General features: G+C 37.7%; 2 protein-coding genes across 2 annotated transcripts; both read right to left on the reverse strand.

Moving 5' to 3' along the window:
* Positions 1–1,314: 1,314 nt before the first annotated feature.
* On the reverse strand, positions 1,315–3,879 carry LOC148869476 (putative glycosyltransferase At5g20260). Its single transcript, XM_088972694.1, has 4 exons — positions 3,601–3,879; positions 3,359–3,510; positions 2,393–2,747; positions 1,315–2,175 (listed from the first exon to the last, which is right to left on the reverse strand). The coding sequence occupies exons 1-4, from the start codon at positions 3,877–3,879 to the stop codon at positions 1,513–1,515; spliced, it is 1,449 nt and encodes a 482-aa protein (XP_088828820.1). The 3' UTR covers positions 1,315–1,512.
* Positions 3,880–10,244: 6,365 nt separating this feature from the next.
* LOC148869477 (heptahelical transmembrane protein 1-like) lies at positions 10,245–13,479 on the reverse strand. Its single transcript, XM_088974095.1, has 4 exons — positions 13,071–13,479; positions 12,870–12,962; positions 12,097–12,154; positions 10,245–11,088 (listed from the first exon to the last, which is right to left on the reverse strand). Exons 1-4 carry the CDS (start codon positions 13,340–13,342, stop codon positions 10,411–10,413), a joined length of 1,101 nt encoding a protein of 366 aa, XP_088830221.1. The 5' UTR covers positions 13,343–13,479; the 3' UTR covers positions 10,245–10,410.
* Positions 13,480–19,991: the final 6,512 nt, after the last annotated feature.

Below are 19,991 nucleotides of genomic sequence, written 5' to 3' on the forward strand. Positions count from 1 at the left end.
CGTTCTCACAGCACATTGAAGCTGCACATTGGGAACATCTCCCGTCATTCATGGGAAGATGTTCTGATGCACAGCTGCAAGTGCTGAGAGGATCTCTCCATTAATGACAAGACACAAGTACTGGAGATGTTCCCGATGTGGTTGCTATGTGCTGTGGATGGTCGATTTGGATTTGATAATTTTCATGATTTACCCAATTTGAATGTAGAAAGATTTGGTACTGTGTCAACTTTCAACTGTCAAGAGGGGATTGGATGACTGGATTGGTGAGAAGAATATATAGAGAAAGCCTTATTAGGTTTCATTTTTTATAAATCCAAGAGGGGCACAAGATGGGGGTAGCACGTCCCCATGAATGCTAAATCACAAAAACAAATGAATTCTAACTCCCAAGGGAGATTATTAAGGTCAAGGAAGAACTACCGGACAAGGAGCTGGCTTCATTTTGTTGGATTATGAGCATATCATCAGGTTCTCTCTCTCCCTCTTTCGTGTGCAAGGCCAATGATCAAGCATATTGTATCATATTGGGGGTTCACCAAAATGCCATTTTCAAGTCGTTTCAAAATATATGTTTTAAAATGTTTTTTTTTTTTATAATTAATTTGTGTTTTTAAATGCTAAAGAGATCCCCTTTTTAAAAATCATCGTAAAAAAAATGTGATAGCATTGAAACAATCGATATGCATGTTTGTATATCGGCCTATCTGGTGTATTGATACTTCGAATTTGCGTCGACTGCTTGGTACGGTCTAAATTTATCGTCTGGCTGGGTTTCCATTTGATGATTGAGGCATGGGCCTCTCTACCAGTTTACCTCACCGTTTCAGTGGAGGGTCTTGTGTTTATTTTACTCACAAAAAGGATGTAAAATTTTTCAGATTGTTTCCAATTCATACTAGAGGCTCTGTATGTTTCCAATTCATGGTTGTAAAACACAAGAAATGTAAGGAAAGCTGTTGGATGTTCATTTAACCAAATCCCTTCTAAAACATTAAACCAAGATAGAGCCCATGCAAATCTGAAGCTGATGCAAATTTTGCACCTGGTTTAGTTTTACATCTATTTAATTGTGATTATGATTATGATTTGCACTCTTACCTGATGCAAAATTTGCACTTTTTTTGTGGTCTTATTTGCATCCATAACAACACAAATTTTAAATAAAAAAAAAACTGGTACAGAATTTGAACCACTTCTACCATAGTTCCAGTTGTATAAAGTGGAGACCTCAAACAATTTGCTTCTCACCACTCCCCCCAAATAAACCTACCCCCTGCCTCATTTCTCTTTCATATAAATTGGGACACTTCATTTTACTTCCTAAAGCAAAGAAAACAAGGTCAAATTTGAAGTAAAAATAAATCAGGATTTACAGCCTATTTTCACTCCTATTTACACTGTTGCAAATGAAATTCACTCTACCATCCAAGCCTAAAGATTGTTTATACAAATTACATTCTCCCCATAAGGATGGATTCTCGAACTTGAGACAAAAAATCAACATATAAATCAGGATGGAAGCCTGAGGTTTAGCCTCCTTAGCCAGACTGAGTGAAGAATCATGTGGATGACATCGAACCGCTGAGCGGGTCGGTTGAGCACGAAATGCCTTCTCACTTGCCTTACCTTCTTCTGCATTTGCAGATACCTATTTTGAGAGATTCCTTGCAAAATCTTCTTAATATCTGGTATCCTCTCAACTGGAATCTGCACTGAAAATTGGCTCCAATCCAGTACATCACTGAAAGGTAGCCAATAACCATCTGAAATTATAGTTGGGATGCAGCCTGCTTGGATTGCCTCTACAATTCTAGGGCTTGCAACTTCATACCCACTGGGGCACAGGCAAAATTTGGCTTGGCCCATTAGTTTAGCATAATTCATACCCTTTGGGAGATACTCGTGGACCTGGACATCTTTATCCTTGTCTTTCCAGTGTTCCAGTAGTACCTTCCTTATGTAGCCATGTGCCCCTCCGGCAAAGAAGGCAAGGAGAGTCCTCTTGCTAGGAGCCTGGCCGAAGCTCGGCCGGCCAAGGGTTCCGAAAGGCGTATTGAGTTCCGGCAAAGCGGCATCGATTCCGGGCCGGAATCCTTCAGTGATGTTGGCATTGCAAATAACTCTGATGAAGTGTTTGAAGATCTCAGGATGCGCAGTTGAAACGTCTGGCGCCTGGGATCCCACAATGACGAAAGGTTAGCCAGTTAGCCAGTGAGTAGTGACTGATGCCATTTATCACTTGGTATGTATTGAACTAACTTTGAACTGTGATGATAAATCAGATAAAGAAGGCATAAACAATACAAAGCAATAAACCACTCAGTTCAGCAACTTCAGCTTGTGTTATATCAAGCAGTAGAATGCTAGTCATCAAGGGAAGAGAAGGTACCCAATCGTGACAGGAGACCATGAAATGGTCGGCCCCATGGCTTCTGTTCCAGTATGGGTACTTATTCGATACAACGTCGATATAGTCTTCGACGACATGTTGCAGTGGATCCCTTGCATAGGATGTGAGGGGCTTGTAAAGGTATTGGACGGCGTTGGCTATACTAAAGGGGAGGAAGAATGCATGGGCCTCATCAGGGTGGCGGGCCGCAAATGGGCTGTGGCCACTCTCCATCTCGTCAATGAACTGTCCCTCCGAGGAGTAGATATTATTTAGAGGCCCATTATGAACAAGGGGTGGTTCTCCTTCCCTGTAGACCCAAACCTTGAATATCTTCACCATCTCATTGTGGCTCCTGGTCACACAATAAAAAGAAAAGGATTCCAGTTAATAGACCATGGCTGCAGTCCGTAAACAAGTAGAGAGAATTAAGAAAAAGACCCACAATTGGGTCTTGGTAATGGGTCAGGGGAAGAGCCCATGGACCCAACAGTGAACTCTAATGGCTCCATCCTAATTCCTAAGGTCTGGTCAATAGTTCAAAGAGGGTATAGATTATAATGAGTGGAAACAAAGAGAGTCAAGAGAATTGGGCTCTAGCTAGTTCTGTGGAAGCACAAAATGCAAGGCTCATCAATTATGGCCAATTGACTGATGCATCACCATATTTTCTTGCATCACAACATTCAACATCTATGCCCTAAATCAGTGACAATTCCCCAACAATCTAGACCATCCAATCAGTGGGCCATCGGATGTCTGTGGACCCTTTTGATCAATTAATCAAACGAATGCACCCAAGCAAGATTTCTGGACCAGAATTAGATATTCTCTGATTTACAGAGACGAAGATATCGATAGAGTAAATCATTTGGAAGGTTTTATATGGCCTAGGCCAAGTATTTCCCTAGAAACTTGATAGTTGGAAGCAGAACTTCCACAGTTTTCTTGATCTCGAGTCTTAACTGATAAAAGGCGTATGGGTTTCTGTATATTGATCCTTTGGAGACGAACTCATCCTCTTTGGGTCTTGTGTTGTTACGTGAACGGGCTGCCTGGAGAATTGCCGCCCGAGCTCTGGCGAGGCTCTCTTCAACTCTATTCAAACTACTCTTCTTCTGCGCATAAAAAGTATATATATCAAACAAGGAAAAAAAAGAAGATCCTCTTTGAGAATTTGGATCAAACCAAGTTTTGATTTAACTCACTCTAACATAGGTATCAGTTGCAGTACTAGTGCAAGTGCTAGAACTGAAGGAAGGAATAGCAGACCCAATGAAGTCTTTGTCCGGAGAAGGCTTCGGAGCTGGCGACGGGGGCAAAGGTATTTGCGAGGCATTAAGGGTGTTCATTCCGTGATCAGAAGAGATGGATGAAAAGAAGAAGCTGGTCGAGAGTTGTTGATTAAGAGGAGATAGGTAGAGGAGGAGAAGAAGAAGAGCTGCAGGGAAGAGCAAGATAGAAGTGTGGCAGCTGCAGTCCGCCATGGCTTTTCTTCTCTGGTGTTTCCTTGCTTTCTTCTGTTATTGATTTCCTTCCCTTTTGTGTCACCTTATATTTATTGAATGAGGAAACTAGATGGGATTCTCTGATATTGCTGAGCTGGTTTGTAGAGGCTCAGAGTTATGTCAAGTTATCAATGGCACTCTATAGCCAACCAGCCAGCCAGCTTCATCTCATGCTAAACATAGAAAGCCATGATTTCTAGTATACTGTCTGTTTTAGTGGTGGATCAATTTTGGACATTGAAACGGATTTTTTTGGGTGTTTTTTGTAAGTAATTTCTGATTACTCAAAATAAATTTGAAAAAAAAATATTAAAAAAGAAATTAAAGGAAGGTGGGCCATGTATATATATGACAAGTTGCAAAAACCATGCAGCTGATCCGACGGTTAGTGGTAACTGATAAGCAAGAGTTGATTGAAGAAGATGCATTTAATTTGGATCTAACATACTACGCCCATGTACTAAATGCCATTATGTATATGGTTAGAACAATGGGAACATGTAATTAATGTTAAATTAATAAGGGCGTGGGGTCGTTTCGGGGGATTTATTAAATGACCCGGCATCCCGGGATATTTCCACGTGGCAAATTAGTTCTCCCGCTTCTGTATTCATGTGAACAAGTTGGATAAGATCTTACCACCTATGCAAAATAAGCCATAGATCTCTTAGTAAAAGTTTATTTTATGCGAAAAAAATCAAAACTTTGAACGACTAATGTTATATAATGGACTGTAAGACTGAACATATGGCTAATTCAGTGTGTCCTCTATCTAATGGACAGGCTGGATCCTTCATATATAGCGTCCCTCAAAAAGCTCCATGCATGGCCTTTCGGGAGGATGTAAGAGGAATTAGTGATGGACAGAGAAGAGTGCACGTGAAACTCATTGGTCTTGGTCATATTATAGAGATTCTGTGTATGTATGGAATTGATTCCGTGTCACGCCTTCTAAATGGAGAGGTTGGCATGATCTCGACTATTGGATTATCAACAAACAGATCCGCTAATTAAATTGTGTAGTGCGTGGTTTTAAAAAACGATTCGGAAATAGAATCGTTTTGACATTGGTTTTTGGGTTGATGGTGTGACTGCTTAGTTCGAATGAATAACCTGTTTTAACAAAAAATTAAAAAATAAAAAAATAATTAAAAATAAAAATAACTAAAAATAATTGAACAGGTTGAAGATTGACGATTTGATCATTCCAAACAACGGATTATTAACTCTTTTTAATGATTTTTGGTCAAAAACCAGGTTTAGAATAAAACAAAACCAGTTGCCTAGAATCAATGGCAATTAAAAAATCATGGTAAAGTGAGATTCCCTACATATATCATATGGGGTACCTCATTTGCTTTGAATGTGACTCCTAGGCATTGAAAATTAGAACCTTTCTACGTGAGGAACAACATAAGAAATCTTGCTAGGAGCTTTATTATCAACAATTTTTTTGGGGGAACTTTATATATCTCTCTCTCTGAACGTCAAATTATTTTAGTTTTTAAACATTGAGGCATTTCTGTAGGCGGATGGAGAGGAGGATTGAATGGTTGGTTAGGTCAGGATTATCATTCTAGGATATATAACTGGGACACGCCCCTAAAGGATGTAGGTGATAGTTGTGATAAGTCAACCATGAGATAATTATATAGTTTGTGTTTACATGCATATTAGAATATGTATTCTGCTTTTGTTTTTTGGGTAGCCCATCCCTTTAAACCCCAACCTTGGTGGCAGGATTTTGATCGCAGGTCTCTGCTATAATAAGTCTGAGATTAACATCAAGGTTTTCAAAGGTTTTGAAATTTAGGAAATTTTGAAAACTTAGTGCAAGATGAAAATCTTTCCAAATTTCGAAGTTTCATCACTTTTGATAAATTTTAATCATTTTAATAATCAATAATTGGGTAAAATATAAAAGCCCCCCAAGGTTTAAATTTAACAAAAACCTCCCCTTTAGTTTTGAAAAAACCTGCAGTTACCTCCCTTTCAGGCTTCTATCATTGTTCTAGTAAGGAGACTTGAAAGGTACAAATTGCCCTTACTATTCATTGGGGCATCTTTCAACATGATTCAAAATACCGTATTTGTCTTTTTATACTTCACTCGACCTAATGGGTTTATAGAGTAAAATTATTTTTACTCTTTTAAATCTAATTTATGGAATTTTTTGGCCAGATGTTAAAAGTTTAAGCATTTTAGTAAATCTTCATTTAAACTGATAAACATAAGGGTAAAATGGATATTTAAAAAAAAAAAAACTAATACGTTAGGCCAATGTTTTCTGTTTGGGGCAGTGATGGAAGGGGGAAACTGCAGTTTTTTTTTTTTTTTTTTTTTTTTCAAAACTATAGGAGAGGTTTTGTTAAAACGAAACTTTAGGGGAGGCTTTTATGATTGTCAAAAACCTCACCACAGGTTTTTATATTTTACCTATAATATTTTTGGGAAATTTGAGTTCAGTCCACATCATGGACTTTTATTAGTTTTTCTTGGGTTTTATTTACCAACACCTCCTGAACAATAAAACATATTTTTTATATAATTGTATAATATTTTATGTTTATATTGTTATTTTTTACCATCTTAATATTTTATATGAAGTTTCAGGAAAATAGTGGCTGACTTAAAAAAATAATCGTCCAAAATAATACGCTTAATAATTTTCATAATTCAATTGTGGCACTATCCTAAACCCGAAAATTGTGAAACTTCACTCACAGTTGAAACTTGAAACCATCTGCACATCTGGTGAGAAGCAACTGATTTTCTAAATCCAACTCCATAGAGATAGAAAGAGGAATGACCCAAAATAAATTCTTTGTCAAGTCCTCTATTTGTTAATATGCTCCCATACCCATTTAATTGAATGTGGACCGGATATTTTCAGCTGGTCCGAGAACCCGCACATTTCATAGGAGAGGTTAAGGATTCTCTAGGGTCCAGCGTTGCTTTGGAAAGAAGGGTTAGATTATTTGCATGGGGATTGAGGGTATGGGGCTTAGGGATTGGAATTAACACTAAGACCAAAGCGTATGGGTTATCTCAATTGTTTAATGGTCCATAAAAAGAGGTGTGAGAAAGCCCATTCTTTTACCTGGTCGTGGGCTCCCGATACAATATATTCTCCAATAAGCTGGTTTCCCCATCTAGGCACTAAATAGAAGGTAAGCAAACCAGCTTTAATCACAAATAACAATACAGAAGTCAGAGTCCAACCACTGATCCAAATTTTATGGTAATCGGTGGGAGACTCACGTGGGGCAGGCGTTATGTGGAGTGGTGGTTCTGCTAATTAACAGTTACATAGCTCAAATCCCTGAGAGGGTGAAAATTCCAGGGAATCGGAATTATGAAATTTTGGTTTAAATAAGAGGAAATGAGGAATTTACGCGAGTAAGAAAAGAGATGGATTTTGAAATCAAGTTGAGTTGGTTCAGCTTGCCGTTATTGTGTCTAGGGGTGTAATCGTGAGATGGGTTGAGTAATGGGATACTAAAGTTTGTATCGGCTTAGGCAGTGTTTGGAACAATGCTGTTTTTAAGAGGTGCTTTCTTAGAAAATGATACTGTATAAAGATACTGTTTTATCAAAAAAAAAAAAAAAAAAAATCTTATCATTGCTGTTGCTGCCAGCGTACCAGCCTGTCATATTGGCATTTTTTAATGCTATGTCAGCATACTCAATTTGAAACTCGAATTGAGTCACACTCAACATCCTACCGATGCGGCTCTAATTTGATTGTAAATAAATTAATATTAAACATATTATAAATAAAAATATATTAGAAAATTCAATTATAGAGTATTTATTTATTTATATTATAAATAAAAAAACATATTAGGGAACTTAATTATAAAATATTTATTTATTTATATTATAAATAAAATATATTAAAAAATTAATATTTTATATATTCAATTAGACTTGCAAACTACTTGATTTGCTTCGGCTTGATTCAAACTCAATTATTTACAAATCAAGTTCATGTATTTAGTTTTTTCTTTGAGAGCCAGTTCAAGTATTTAGTGAGTCGAGATCGAATAACTCGCACGTAGGCTCGGCTCACTTATATCCCTAATTGTGTCTGCCTTGAACTGAATACTTGAACTTGAATCACTTGAACCATCTATTGTTCAAATTTCAAACAGAGAGAGAGAGATATTCCAACATCAGATTTGCTCATAGACAGCCAAACATGGCCTTCAAAGACAGTCTACAACTTTACTTTTGTGAACTGGATTTTATTTCAAGTGACTTTCAATTAAATTGAACTCAACCAAGCCTTGTCCATTGTAAGGTATTACCCAATTAAGTGAGATTGCCCCTACAAATGTCATGAGCTGCTGGTGCAGTGCTGACATGGTGAATTAGCATGATTTGTATATAAAGATTTGACAGCAGAGATCACATATTCCTTGCCCAACAAAAATGCTAAAAGAAGAATGTTAATGATCCTCTATTTCCTTAATTGGTGAGACTGCAAGTAAATGGAACCAAACATCAAGAGTTTCGTGGTTGCAGTTACGATGACCCTAAAGTGGAAAAAAATGGAGCTTTTCCATTTTGTAGTAGTTGTTATCTTAACTATGGAATATCCTACAATCTCTTGCCCTAGAATTATTTTTTGAGTGATTTAAATCCATTCATAACCATCAAAGAGAAACAACAATGTCCAACCTACCAGAAGAGTGTTACTTTGAATATGACAGCTTCAAAAATGGTTTAGCTGTCGACATTAATGTAAACCAATCCGGCAACGTCATGTAATTGGGGGTGGGGCAGAACAGGGTTCACCTGTGGCATGAGCCCCACTGCCATATCATGGAGAGCCCGCAGTTTCATGGATTTGATCCTATACTTCCTATCTATGAGTTCGGATCTCCTATCCACGAGAACTCTGCTCATATTTATCGTAGTCACACATGGAGAACATCTCATCCTCTACATATTATTATGCAGGGGGAGATGTTCCCAATTCATGGAGGGTAGTGTATTGTGGGTAGAGGTGGGCAGAGTTCTCGTGAGTAAGAGATCCGAAATCCCTATTATTTAGAGGGGTGTCAAGTGACTATCTCGAAAATGAGATGGGATTGAGTCCTCACAAAACCGTGCTCATACTGTATTTGTAGTCACTTGCTAGTGGCTGTAAGGACTCTCTGAGCACTATTTTGTGAGGACTGAATCTGAATTCCTTGACAACTGAGTCATTGGCTTCTGAATTAGTTTAAAAATTGAGGGGGCATTCTCCAACATGGAGGTTTTTTGCCTTTTTGTTGTTGTTGAAATGTGATGTTAATATTAATTAGAATTTCAATCATTGTATGGTTTTTAATCAACTTATTCTTGTTTCAAATTTCAGTATTTACTCAAATCAGTATTCTCCTCTTGACTTCAAACTTTTCATGAGAATGCGCTTCAAATTGATTTTCATGTATTATCAGAAATAAAACAGAAGTTTCTACTATACCACTATAAGCCAATATATTTACATGAAGAATATGGTAATATTTTAGCTAGTTGTTAAGGCTATGGTAATATTTTGTAAAAGTTTCCCTACCTTTTTCTAAGGTTATTATCTTGTTCTGTAATTTTTCCCCTTGAATCATGCTAATTCTGCATGATAATAAACAATGGTTGCTGACCTTACCTCTTGTTGAGATCAAATTCCATCTTTGTTCTCCTCTTATGGGTGCTTGGTTTAGGATGCCTCCAATATCTACCATTGGGAAGATGCTTGTTTCTTTCTTGTGTTCAATAGTTGTTGCTTGGTGGGTCAGCTACTTTTTGAGGCTAGGTGCTGGCTTGTATACAATGTGAAAATTAGGGTTGGTGATCAACTATCAGTGCTTTGAATTCCGACCAGGAGGTTGAACCATTTTTCTTCAGGGTCAATGATTAAATCATTCAGGTTAATGGGTGAACTTACAATGTCATCAGGGTAGAATGGGCCTGACTCAAAACCCAATCCCGGAGCAGTGTTAAATGCTAATTTCGGCCAACCTGAGTTGCACCCTATATGCCAATTGTCGTCATTATAAAAAAGTTTCAAAATAGTTTAAAAAACCAATGACCCATTGAACAGGTTAGATGGGTCAACAGTTCAATCATCTAGGTTGACGGGTCATTGACTGAGTCTTTTCTTTTTTGGTAATATGATGGGTTATAGATTGAGCCAAACCAGGACTGTTAGTGGCTCACTAGGTCACCCAGTTGAACAGGCCGGGTCAATGATAGGTTGAAAACCTTGGTATATATGGCTCAAAGAAGCCCAGTGGATGGTGTTAGTTGTCCAAGATTAACCTATTAAGAATCAATATGGGTCAATAAAACTCATTCTGTAATGAAACTATGATTTTCAAATTATTTTTTCGCTTTTGCTTGCAAGAGTTTATATTACAGCTTCTCTCTTTCAATCATTCACACAGTACACTTCCAGTAACAATCTCTATAGCAAACGCAACAACCTGTTCAATCAATACACTTCGGGGGGAGAAATAAAAGAATTCACATAATCCTATTACACCCCACTCTGTCTCGCCATTCAACAAATATGAGTGCAGCACCATAATGAGCCATAGCGCCCATGATCACAAAAACATGGAATATCTGATGACTGTGACCGGCCAAGTCGAACCACCCCGGCTTCCACCTCTCCGGAATCCGGCTAACGTAAAAGAAGGTCCCTATGAGGTAAGATAGTGCCATGGCTGACTCATAAGCTAGTGTTATCGCGCGCTGGGGCTCACTCCAATTGACAACTATAGCATGGATTGCAGGGATAATGCCGAAGAGGCCCATGGACACGAAGAGCAGTGCTCGAAAAGAGCGGCATTTGCTGGTTGAGAGCGGCGAAAACAGCGTTATGATGGTGAATATGCCCAGCATTGTGATCCCAGTGAGGTAGATGAGTTGCCAGTGTGGGGAACACTGGAAGATGTAGTAAATTGGAGGGAAGAAGGAGGTGACTATCATGACTGCAATCCCTACATAATCAATTCTGAACATTAGGACATTTAGGCTGTGGGAATGGCAACAGAAGAGGTGGCAAATGCTGCTAGAGAGGAGGCAAAACATTGAGCCTCCCATGAAGACGAAGAAAGGCCATCGGGGCGCTTTCGTTACTGCTGCTGCTACTATTTCAGTAGGTACCATCTTCTCCAATTCAACTAGTCTTGCCGCTCCCTGCAATAGCTTCAGAGTGTCACGGCTTGCTTATCTTAGGTCTGGACTATGGAGACTCAACCTTCTCCATGATTTATGTTCAATAGATTTTTGGGCTTTGGGGTCATTTTTGTATTGGGCCTTATACATGGTTAGATGGGCCCAGTTGGTAGTAAAGCCTTTGCTTCTTCTACTGCAGCTTTGGTGGGCCTGATCAACCTTGGGTTGGGATTGGGCTAATAACCCCAGTTCAACCTCAGCTTTGGATGGGCTTCCAGCTTTGGATGGGCTTGATTGGTCTTGGAAGCCCAGCCCGGATTGATGCTGAAATTAGCACATAGAAATAGAGTAGGGTAAATATTGGAGTTGAGATCTTTTGCCAACAAAACATGTTCCAACCCTCTACCAACTTGACCTAACACCAATCGCACTATGAGACCGTGGCCCACCATGTATCAGATGTGTGGTATGAGATTATGTTTGGTAGAGGAGTTGAACGTGTTTTGTTGGCAGGTGATCTGGACTAAATATTGTGTATGGGTTGAAGTCCTAGGGCTGCAAATAAGTCGAATGTTTCGATTCAAATCTGAATTCAATCCGGCAAGATCTGGGTTTGGACATCTCCCTTGATCCTGACAAATCGGATCAAATCAGAAAAGTGATCCATTTGGTTAACGGATCAAATTCTATTATACTCCAATCTGATCCACCATGACCCGACCCGACCCGACAACTAGTTATAAAATATTATATACATTATAGTACATTATTATATTATATAAATAATATATTATATTATTTATATTATGTCATTAAGTTTTTTTTTAATTACAATTCAAACAGTATCTGATAAGTTCGAATTCAAATCATAATCTTGGAGATCCGATAGATTGTTATCGGATTTAGATAGGATATACCCTTTACTGAGCCCGATCCGGTCCATTTGTTGCCCTGCCCTAAACCCGACCCAACTAGCACAAAAGTTGTATCCAAAGTTGGTAGTTTGACCCAGAGAAAAAATTGACCTACCAAGTAAAAATCCTTGGAATCATTGAAAGCATTGGTGGCTGCAGCGACAGGGAAAGACCTGCCACAAGAACGTAAATAGTAAATATAATATGAGAGTCCTGATTCAATGAAACTATCAGCAAGAATTATGAAATGCAAAAAAAAATATGGAGCATTAAATTTATTTTCTTCATTATAATTTCTCTATTAGCAAAAAAAAAGAAAGAAAAAAAAAAAAACTGGGCTGCTGCGGCAGAGTGGATTTCGAGTATATTTACTAGGCTCATGAATCCATGATATTAAGTGCTTACAGGTTCTCAACTTCTCATAATTTCCTCCCAAACCCAACTCGAAAGCACTACGCTCCAAACCAAAGGTACGGTTATACCCGGCTTTACCGTTTACCCACATTACTGACTCCTTGAGGGTCAGATAAGGACAAAACTTTGAATGGTTGACAAGATCACTGTAATTTGAAGGCTCGTGGTTTGAAGTTTGAACCTTGCTACCCAAATACCCATGTACACAACCCAACCCAAGAATTCTCATGTACAAGACTTCAAGCCTTTGATAACATTGAAAATGAACGGTCCAGATCAAGATCAATCCACATGTGGTCCATGCATTCAAATCAGACAATTTGAACTTCCATCTTTATAGCTGAATGCTCTCAGAGATTACTTTTTTTTTCTAGAAAAATAACGGTATTTTGATCCATTTAATTGAATAAATATTAAACTAGCTAGAAACAATAAACCAAAAAAGAAAAACAGAAGAAGCCATCTTCAGCAAACCTGGTGAATTGGCTAAGGAAATGTGCTACTTGTGGCACTTGCATCAAATTCGTTATCGTCAACCCCAAGAATAGAAAAAACCCCAGAAGATGTCTACAGAGACAAAAAGAAACCAAAATAAGCAGAAGCAGAAAAGAAGAAGAAGAAGAAGAAGAAGAAGGAGGAGGAGGAGGAGGAGGAGGAGGAAGTGGTGGTACTTACGTCCAGACGTTAAGTGTCTCGTTGTGCCAGCGAAACACGCTGGAGAGAGCCTCCTTGAGAGGCCAATTCGCTCTGTAGTAATCCAGTATGTACTCGTTATCTTTCATGTAGTCTGGCAAATCCCAGTACGACACTAACTGGTATCGTTTTGTTTCTGTTCTCTTCTTGTTCTTCTTCGTTTTCTTCTTCTGGGTCGTATCGTCCGACGAACCCGAAGGGCGAATATCCATATCTGCTCCTCTTCTCTGTACCAGTCCCTCACTCCAATTCATCGTCCGTAAACTCCCCCCAAGATATCTCAGAGAGAGAGATCAAACAATGACAAGAGTTTGATATTTTACAGAACCTTTTAATGCTCTCTGTCTGTCTGTCTCTCTCTCTAGCTTATTTAGTGCAATTTTGGAATCTAAAGCCAGCCAACTACCCAACCCAACTGCATTTAATCTCTCTCTCTCTCTCCGCGTGTATATAAAATTATTACGTCCATATAGACCTGGCAATTGGGTTGGGTGGGTCGGGTTCGGGTTGGGTTAAGGTGGTTGGTTTCAGATCGGGTTGACTTTCGGGTTGGGTTATCAAATGCTAGACCCTAACCCTAAATGTTCGGGTTAGGGTTGACCCATGAGTCAATTCGGGTCATTTCAAAAAATAATTAAAATTAAAAAAATAAAGAAAAATTACATGAAAATGTCAAAATTAAAAAAATTAACCTTAACATTCCAAATATAAAATAAAAAGCTTGAACATTTAACAATTTAATGAGTAAACAATAAAAAGTAAAGACTAAATAGAAAAAATTAAAGAGTGGAAACTTTTAACAATGCATAAATAATCCCAATTAGACTTGCCGATCGGGTCAACGGGTTGACCCATGACCCAATCCAACTCAACCCAGTTTTTTTTCGGGTTGGATCATGTCATTTTCACATTCAGGTAGCTAAATATGAGACCCTAACCCTGTTTTTTCGGGTTGGGTTGGGTCGGGTTCGCAAGTTGGGTCAACTTTTTGCCAGGTCTACGCTCATACGTTGTTATAGAGAATATGGGTCTGGATGTAGTAGGCACATTAGGTAAGCACAATGAGTGAACACGTAATAGCTGTATAACACATGTCCCATTTAGTGTGCTTTTTATCCAAACGTTTGTGTTCTATTAGACAGAAGTTATCTATTATTTTATTATTTTATTATCTTTTTTCATTGTTTTTTATTTTTAACTATTTTGACAAAAATAATAAAATAATAAATAACTTCTGTCTAACAGAACAAAAACGTTTGAATGAAAAGCACATTACTTAAGACATGTATCATATAACTATTACATGCTCAGTCATTGTACTTACCTAATGTGCCTAATACATCCGGCCATACCTTCTTGAATCTTTGAATCTTTTACAAGCCCTAGACGCTTTAATTTGGGTCTTCGAATTGGTGGGCCACCTCTGTGTAAGCTCATCAGAATGAAGATAAATATATAGAATGTTTTGCTTTGGTATTAACTGTTTGATCAAAACTAAAGCTTGGCCACCTAATTTTGGAGGAGTTTGATCCTAGAATAATCAATGGATTCGATTTCTGAATCCACACCTCTTTAAATTCTGAAAAGTTTACATGAAATAAGATTTTGAATCTTTTGACCTTTGATACATGAAACCCTATTAATTAATTTAAGTGGGTCGGCATAGATTTCGTAAATTATTTGAGTAATTTTGATAAATCGATGGGTTAATGGTTGAGTGTTTAAGTGGGTATTTTGAGTTCTGATTTTCTGCTTTTTGTTTTTTTGGTTGGGGAAGCTTAGCTGTTTATTATCTGTTTTTATATAAAATAACGAACCGTTTCGAGTTATGTGGGGCAGCAACCCGGTGGGTCAATTTGTCGGCTCGATCGGCTTCTGTTGGAAAGCTGCATAAAGCCATAAACTCTTTTAATGAATCGAGTTATTGCAATGCCAAGTCAAAAGAAGGAGGGGGCGTGTTGGCCGGCGGTCAAGTTCAAAATGAAACTCTGATGTCAATCCACTGGGAAACAATACGGGTTCGGGTCGTTGATTGTGACCTCTTGGGTGAGCACCGGCTGGACAAGGGAGACTGGTGGCCGACCACAAGGCGGTGACGTGTTGAGCCACACTAACCCAAAGCCTTGTCAAAGTGAGTTATTGGATCCCATCGACACTACAAGTGTTGGGTCCACAAAGGAGAATGCTTGATTGATATCAAGAGTTGGTTCAGAAGCCCAACCACCTTGCTGTAAACTATAAATGGTCGGTTAATGCCTTTAGTATTTATTAAAATGTATATATTTTTTCGAGAATTTTATATATAATGAGCTTTTAATTATATAATTAAAATAATTCTTTAATAATTATTAAGGTAATGTTTGATAACACTAAAACGGGGTCTGATATATGAAAAACTTGGTTTTAACTAAAATGTCCTCATATTGAAGGATAAATCAATTGATATGATACCAAAATAACTTTTTGACCAACCAAACTTCTGTAAATTTTGATGAAAATCCACCACTGCTATGATATGGTTATAAGATTTTCCAGTATTACAATGGAACATTAATATTAAATAATAAAGTGCTTGACTGTATATATAATAATCAACCCAATTTCAGTTTCAATCATTAACATCTCATAACCTCCTTAAAAACTAATTAGAGAAATTAAGCAATAAACCATCCGATCAGTTCGGCTAATTCAGATGTTATGAGAATTAATCTCACCTTAAACGTTTGCAGCAAGGGGCATTGGGCTACATCTCATCTAGTTAATGATAAATGTTACGTTGCTTCAGTTTCATTTTTTTTTAATGAATTATAAGTTGTTTTAATCAGAACGGACAAGGAACCGTTTTGGGTTGAATGGTCCAATTGTTCGATCCAAATGGATGGCCCATTCTAACAAAAAAAAATAATAATAATAAACCTAAAAAATAGCCAAAAACCATTTCCAGATCGAATGGTTTGACTATCCGGATCAACGGTTTACGGATTAAATTAACGGTTTTTGGCCAAATAACAGTTTTGGAGTAAAACGAAACCTGTCAAGTGACTGGTTCCCAATTTTTTCGATCTAACTGTCCAATTCAATCCAAACATTAGTTTACCAGACGGGATCTGCTCCTCACAAATGGGCACCTCACATGCACATCCACTGTGCATTGAGAACATCTCCCATGAACAAATGGAAGATATTCCCAATGCATGCTAGGATGTGCATGTGAGGCACCTATGAGTTGCCAGGTGTGAGGAGCAGATCCAATTTCTTGGTTTACGTCCATATTATAAGCTACCTCCCTCAATTAATCAAAATAGGCCATGTTGTCCTTCTTCCAAGACATGATACATAAGGGGCTTCCCTCCCATAGGCCCCAATGAATCAAATTCCCTTTTCCTGTTCGGAATGATTCTTCTAGGAACATAATTTTATCTTTGCATTTGGTTGCAAAGATAGCGGAGGAAACAAGAAAAAGTGATTTTTTATTTTCTATTTTTAAATTTGGGTGATAAGAGAAACCCAAAGAAGAAAAAAAAAAGGAATCTATAACAAATAACAAGGTAAAAATTTCTTTGGTATATTTTATTTTCCCACTAAAAAGAAGAGCATAGAAAAAATTAGAATATAAAAATAAGCATAATTTGACTTTTTATTTATATATATACTTTTCATTTTCTTTGCATCATGATGAGGGCAGATTTGGCCTTCCAATGATATTGTGACACATGGTATCTCAGAATAATTAAGTAACATCCGGAACCACTTAGGCAATAACTTGCCTTAGCCAAAATGATGGTGTCCCAGTTGGCGACCTGGCACAGGCGCCGACCTGGCGGTTTGGCATAGGCACCGAATTGGCAGCTTGGCACAGGCGCCGACATGGCGAATTGGCATAGGCACCGATGTGGCAACCTGCGAGACGTGCTCGCCGACAAATTCAGCATGCATATCCTAACACTCCCACGATCCTTGAAAGTTGGCCCATGTATTGAACGATCCGGAGGGTGGTCAACGTGCATGGCGGTTGCCTCCGAGAATCTTAGACCACTTAGGCAACCTCTCAGAAATCTCAGATATGGTGCATGAACCCCACGCCAAATAATGCCTATATAAAGGCACCAACCCTAATGACATGAAGGGGGCAAATAAGCATATTCTAGCTTTCATACTTTATGATTTTTAGCTCGCAGTCTACTATGAGAGTACTACGAAGCTCAACAATTAATCCAGCTCGCCACCGGTCAGCTCAGTACCTAATTTGCCTCCAGCTCGGCCTGGTTAGCTCGGCACCTAATAGGCAGCTCGGCACTCTAATCAGCTCGACACCTAATAGGCAGCTCGGCCCTCTGGTCATCTCGGCACCTAATAGGTAGCTCGACACTCTGGTCAGCTCAACACCTAATAGGTAGCTCGGTCCTCTGGTCAGCTTGTCACCTAATATGCAGTTCGGCCCAGTCAGTTCGACACCTAGTCTGCCCAACTCAACTCAGTCAATTTGGTACCTAATTTGCCCCCAGCTCGGCCTGGTCAGCTCGGTATCCAGGTCCTCATCTAGCAAAAGCTCTCCACTTCGACCTTTGAGTCATCGATCACTTAGAAGTAGACCAAAAGACGAGATACTTAACACAAAAAATTGATTGATCACATCCAAATAGTAGTGCAGTATGAGCCAACAATTCTAAATCTAATATTTGTATCATACATATTTGTAATGAAATCTAAAACATTTTGGGTGGAAAAATATTGCAAATGCTCTCTCTTTGTCTAATTGGTTAAAATTAGAACCTTTTAATGCCCTGATCGCCCCAAGAAGTGAAAAAAAAGGTAATAGGGCTATCAATGAATCGAGTCTAGGCCCCAACAGGATAGAATCAATCCCAAATTGACAAGGAATTACACTGTCCCGGTCCCAAACCAGATACTATAAAACCGAACCAACTGGTTCTTGGTTCTATTAGGTCCGACCCGATGATTTCCTGGAAAAGCAACTGATCAGAAAAAACCTGTAGCTAGCAAACTTTGAATCTCTATCAAGTAATCTAGATAGGCAGAAATGGTTTGGAGCTTGGACTATTAAGGCTGTGTTTCATTGCAATGCAAATAAATTTGCACTGATGCAAAATTATGGCAATGCAAATGATTTGAGTGTAAATTGTGGCGTATTTTGTTTTAAATTTTAGTTTATTTTGTTTGATTGTAGTACAAATAAAGTAAATTAAAGCATAAATCAGAATAAAGTAAAATCCAAAATAAAATTAAACAAGAAATGACATTTTTTTTACATTTGCACTCCCATGCATTTGTACTAATGCAAATAAATTTGAACTGCAATCAAACACAGCCTTAGGCTCAGTTTGGGAAGAGTACAAATACAAATGTTAACGGTGCAAATACATAGAAATTAATACAAAATATAAGGTTTTACACTAAATATTTTGTATTCCTTCCAAAACTGAGCTTTAGAGTTCAATATATAGAACTAAGCCTAAGAGATTGAGTGTTTAAATATGAGATTAGAGAAAAAAAGAAGAAAAATGAAAAAAAAGGAGAAAGAGAATTAGGAAAGAGAACTTGGGTACGTGAAGATTGAAGCTTGGAGTGGACAGTCGATTAGAGAAAGAGAAAGATACTTTTGAACATGTATAAATTAAATATTACATATAAAATTTATTTAATATATTTAACTAGGGCTGTTCATAAGAAGACCCAACCCGAATCGACCGGGTTTTCTTCAGCACTGGTCGGTTTTGGGTTGTAAAAAATCATAAATCAATGGTTCGGGCTGATTTTGGTTTTCAAATGTGAAAACTGAAACCAACCCGAACCGAACCGACTTAGTAGTTAGTAGTTAGTTCCTTGTTAGTATTTACAACCTACTTAGTCCCTACTTAACTAAATTGTCTCTATCCTAGTTACAACCTAACTTAATTTCTAGTCTTCTAGTTAGGAATGACATTAATGGCAAGTATTGTAAGATAACTAGACAAGGAATTTTTTTAGAAAAGTTTAAAGAAAAGAATCAAATGATCCTAATTTTTATGATCTTTTATACCAAATAGGCAACCAATTACAATTACAATTACAATTAGGTGTCCTTTTTTACTTAGATTAGAAGGTTTCTTGAAATATACAAATTTCGGTATTCTTTCTCTAATACTGTTTGACTTTCTATTTTCTTGATAACTCTTATTATAACTTAGTCCACCCCCTACCAATTTCAGTCTTCTTTCTCTAATAGAATTATGTGTCCTTTTTTAACATCAAATTTCAGTATTCTTTCTCTAATATACCAATTTATTACCATGGTTGAATTTAGAGCCAAAACCGACCCAAACTGACCCAACCCGACTCAAACCGACCAAGTCAGTTTTGCTTAACACAGAATCGGTTTCGGTTTCAATTTCAGGTAACCCGACTAAGTCGGGTCAGTTGAAAAAATCTCAGTAAACCGACCCAACCCAACCCATGAACAATTTTATATTTAATAATAATAATAATAATAATAATAATAATAATAATAATAATAATAATAATAATATGTTACATACTTAAAAAAAAAAGTAAAAAAAGAAAACTTATGATGCCACAAGATATGGTAAACGAAAATTTTTAACCAATAAAAAAACCCACATGAATTTGGATGAAAACAGTAGATTGGCTTCCACTTGATGAATATGATGAATACCTGTTGATTTGCCCTAAATATAAATGAGGTAATTCAAGTATAAAATATGTATAATGTTACCATCTCATTAACACATTAATTTTAGAATTCCTTGCCGCGTAAGTAATTAAAAAGCATCATAGCAAAGTTAAACCCAAAACGGGTTGGGGTCCATTCAACTTCAAGCGTTCCATCTATTGGTGAACAGTCTGAAAATATGCAACAGTTAGACAGTAACGGGTCCTTCAATG

This window comes from Nelumbo lutea, chromosome 2, assembly GCF_056320005.1.
Source record: "Nelumbo lutea isolate HS-2025 chromosome 2, American lotus-T2T, whole genome shotgun sequence".
NCBI lineage: Eukaryota > Viridiplantae > Streptophyta > Magnoliopsida > Proteales > Nelumbonaceae > Nelumbo > Nelumbo lutea.

Coding starts and splice junctions, on each gene's coding strand:
- LOC148869476 (XM_088972694.1), bottom strand. CDS start 3,879: ATGGCGGACTGCAGCTGCCACACTTCTATCTTGCTCTTCCCTGCAGCT. Junction 2,748..3,358: donor AACCCATACGCCTTTTATCA/GTTAAGACTCGA, acceptor TTGTGTGACCAG/GAGCCACAATGAGATGGTGA. Junction 2,176..2,392: donor TGGTCTCCTGTCACGATTGG/GTACCTTCTCTT, acceptor GTGGGATCCCAG/GCGCCAGACGTTTCAACTGC.
- LOC148869477 (XM_088974095.1), bottom strand. CDS start 13,342: ATGAATTGGAGTGAGGGACTGGTACAGAGAAGAGGAGCAGATATGGAT. Junction 12,155..12,869: donor TTCCTTAGCCAATTCACCAG/GTTTGCTGAAGA, acceptor TTCTTGTGGCAG/GTCTTTCCCTGTCGCTGCAG. Junction 11,089..12,096: donor ATTCCAAGGATTTTTACTTG/GTAGGTCAATTT, acceptor AAGCTATTGCAG/GGAGCGGCAAGACTAGTTGA.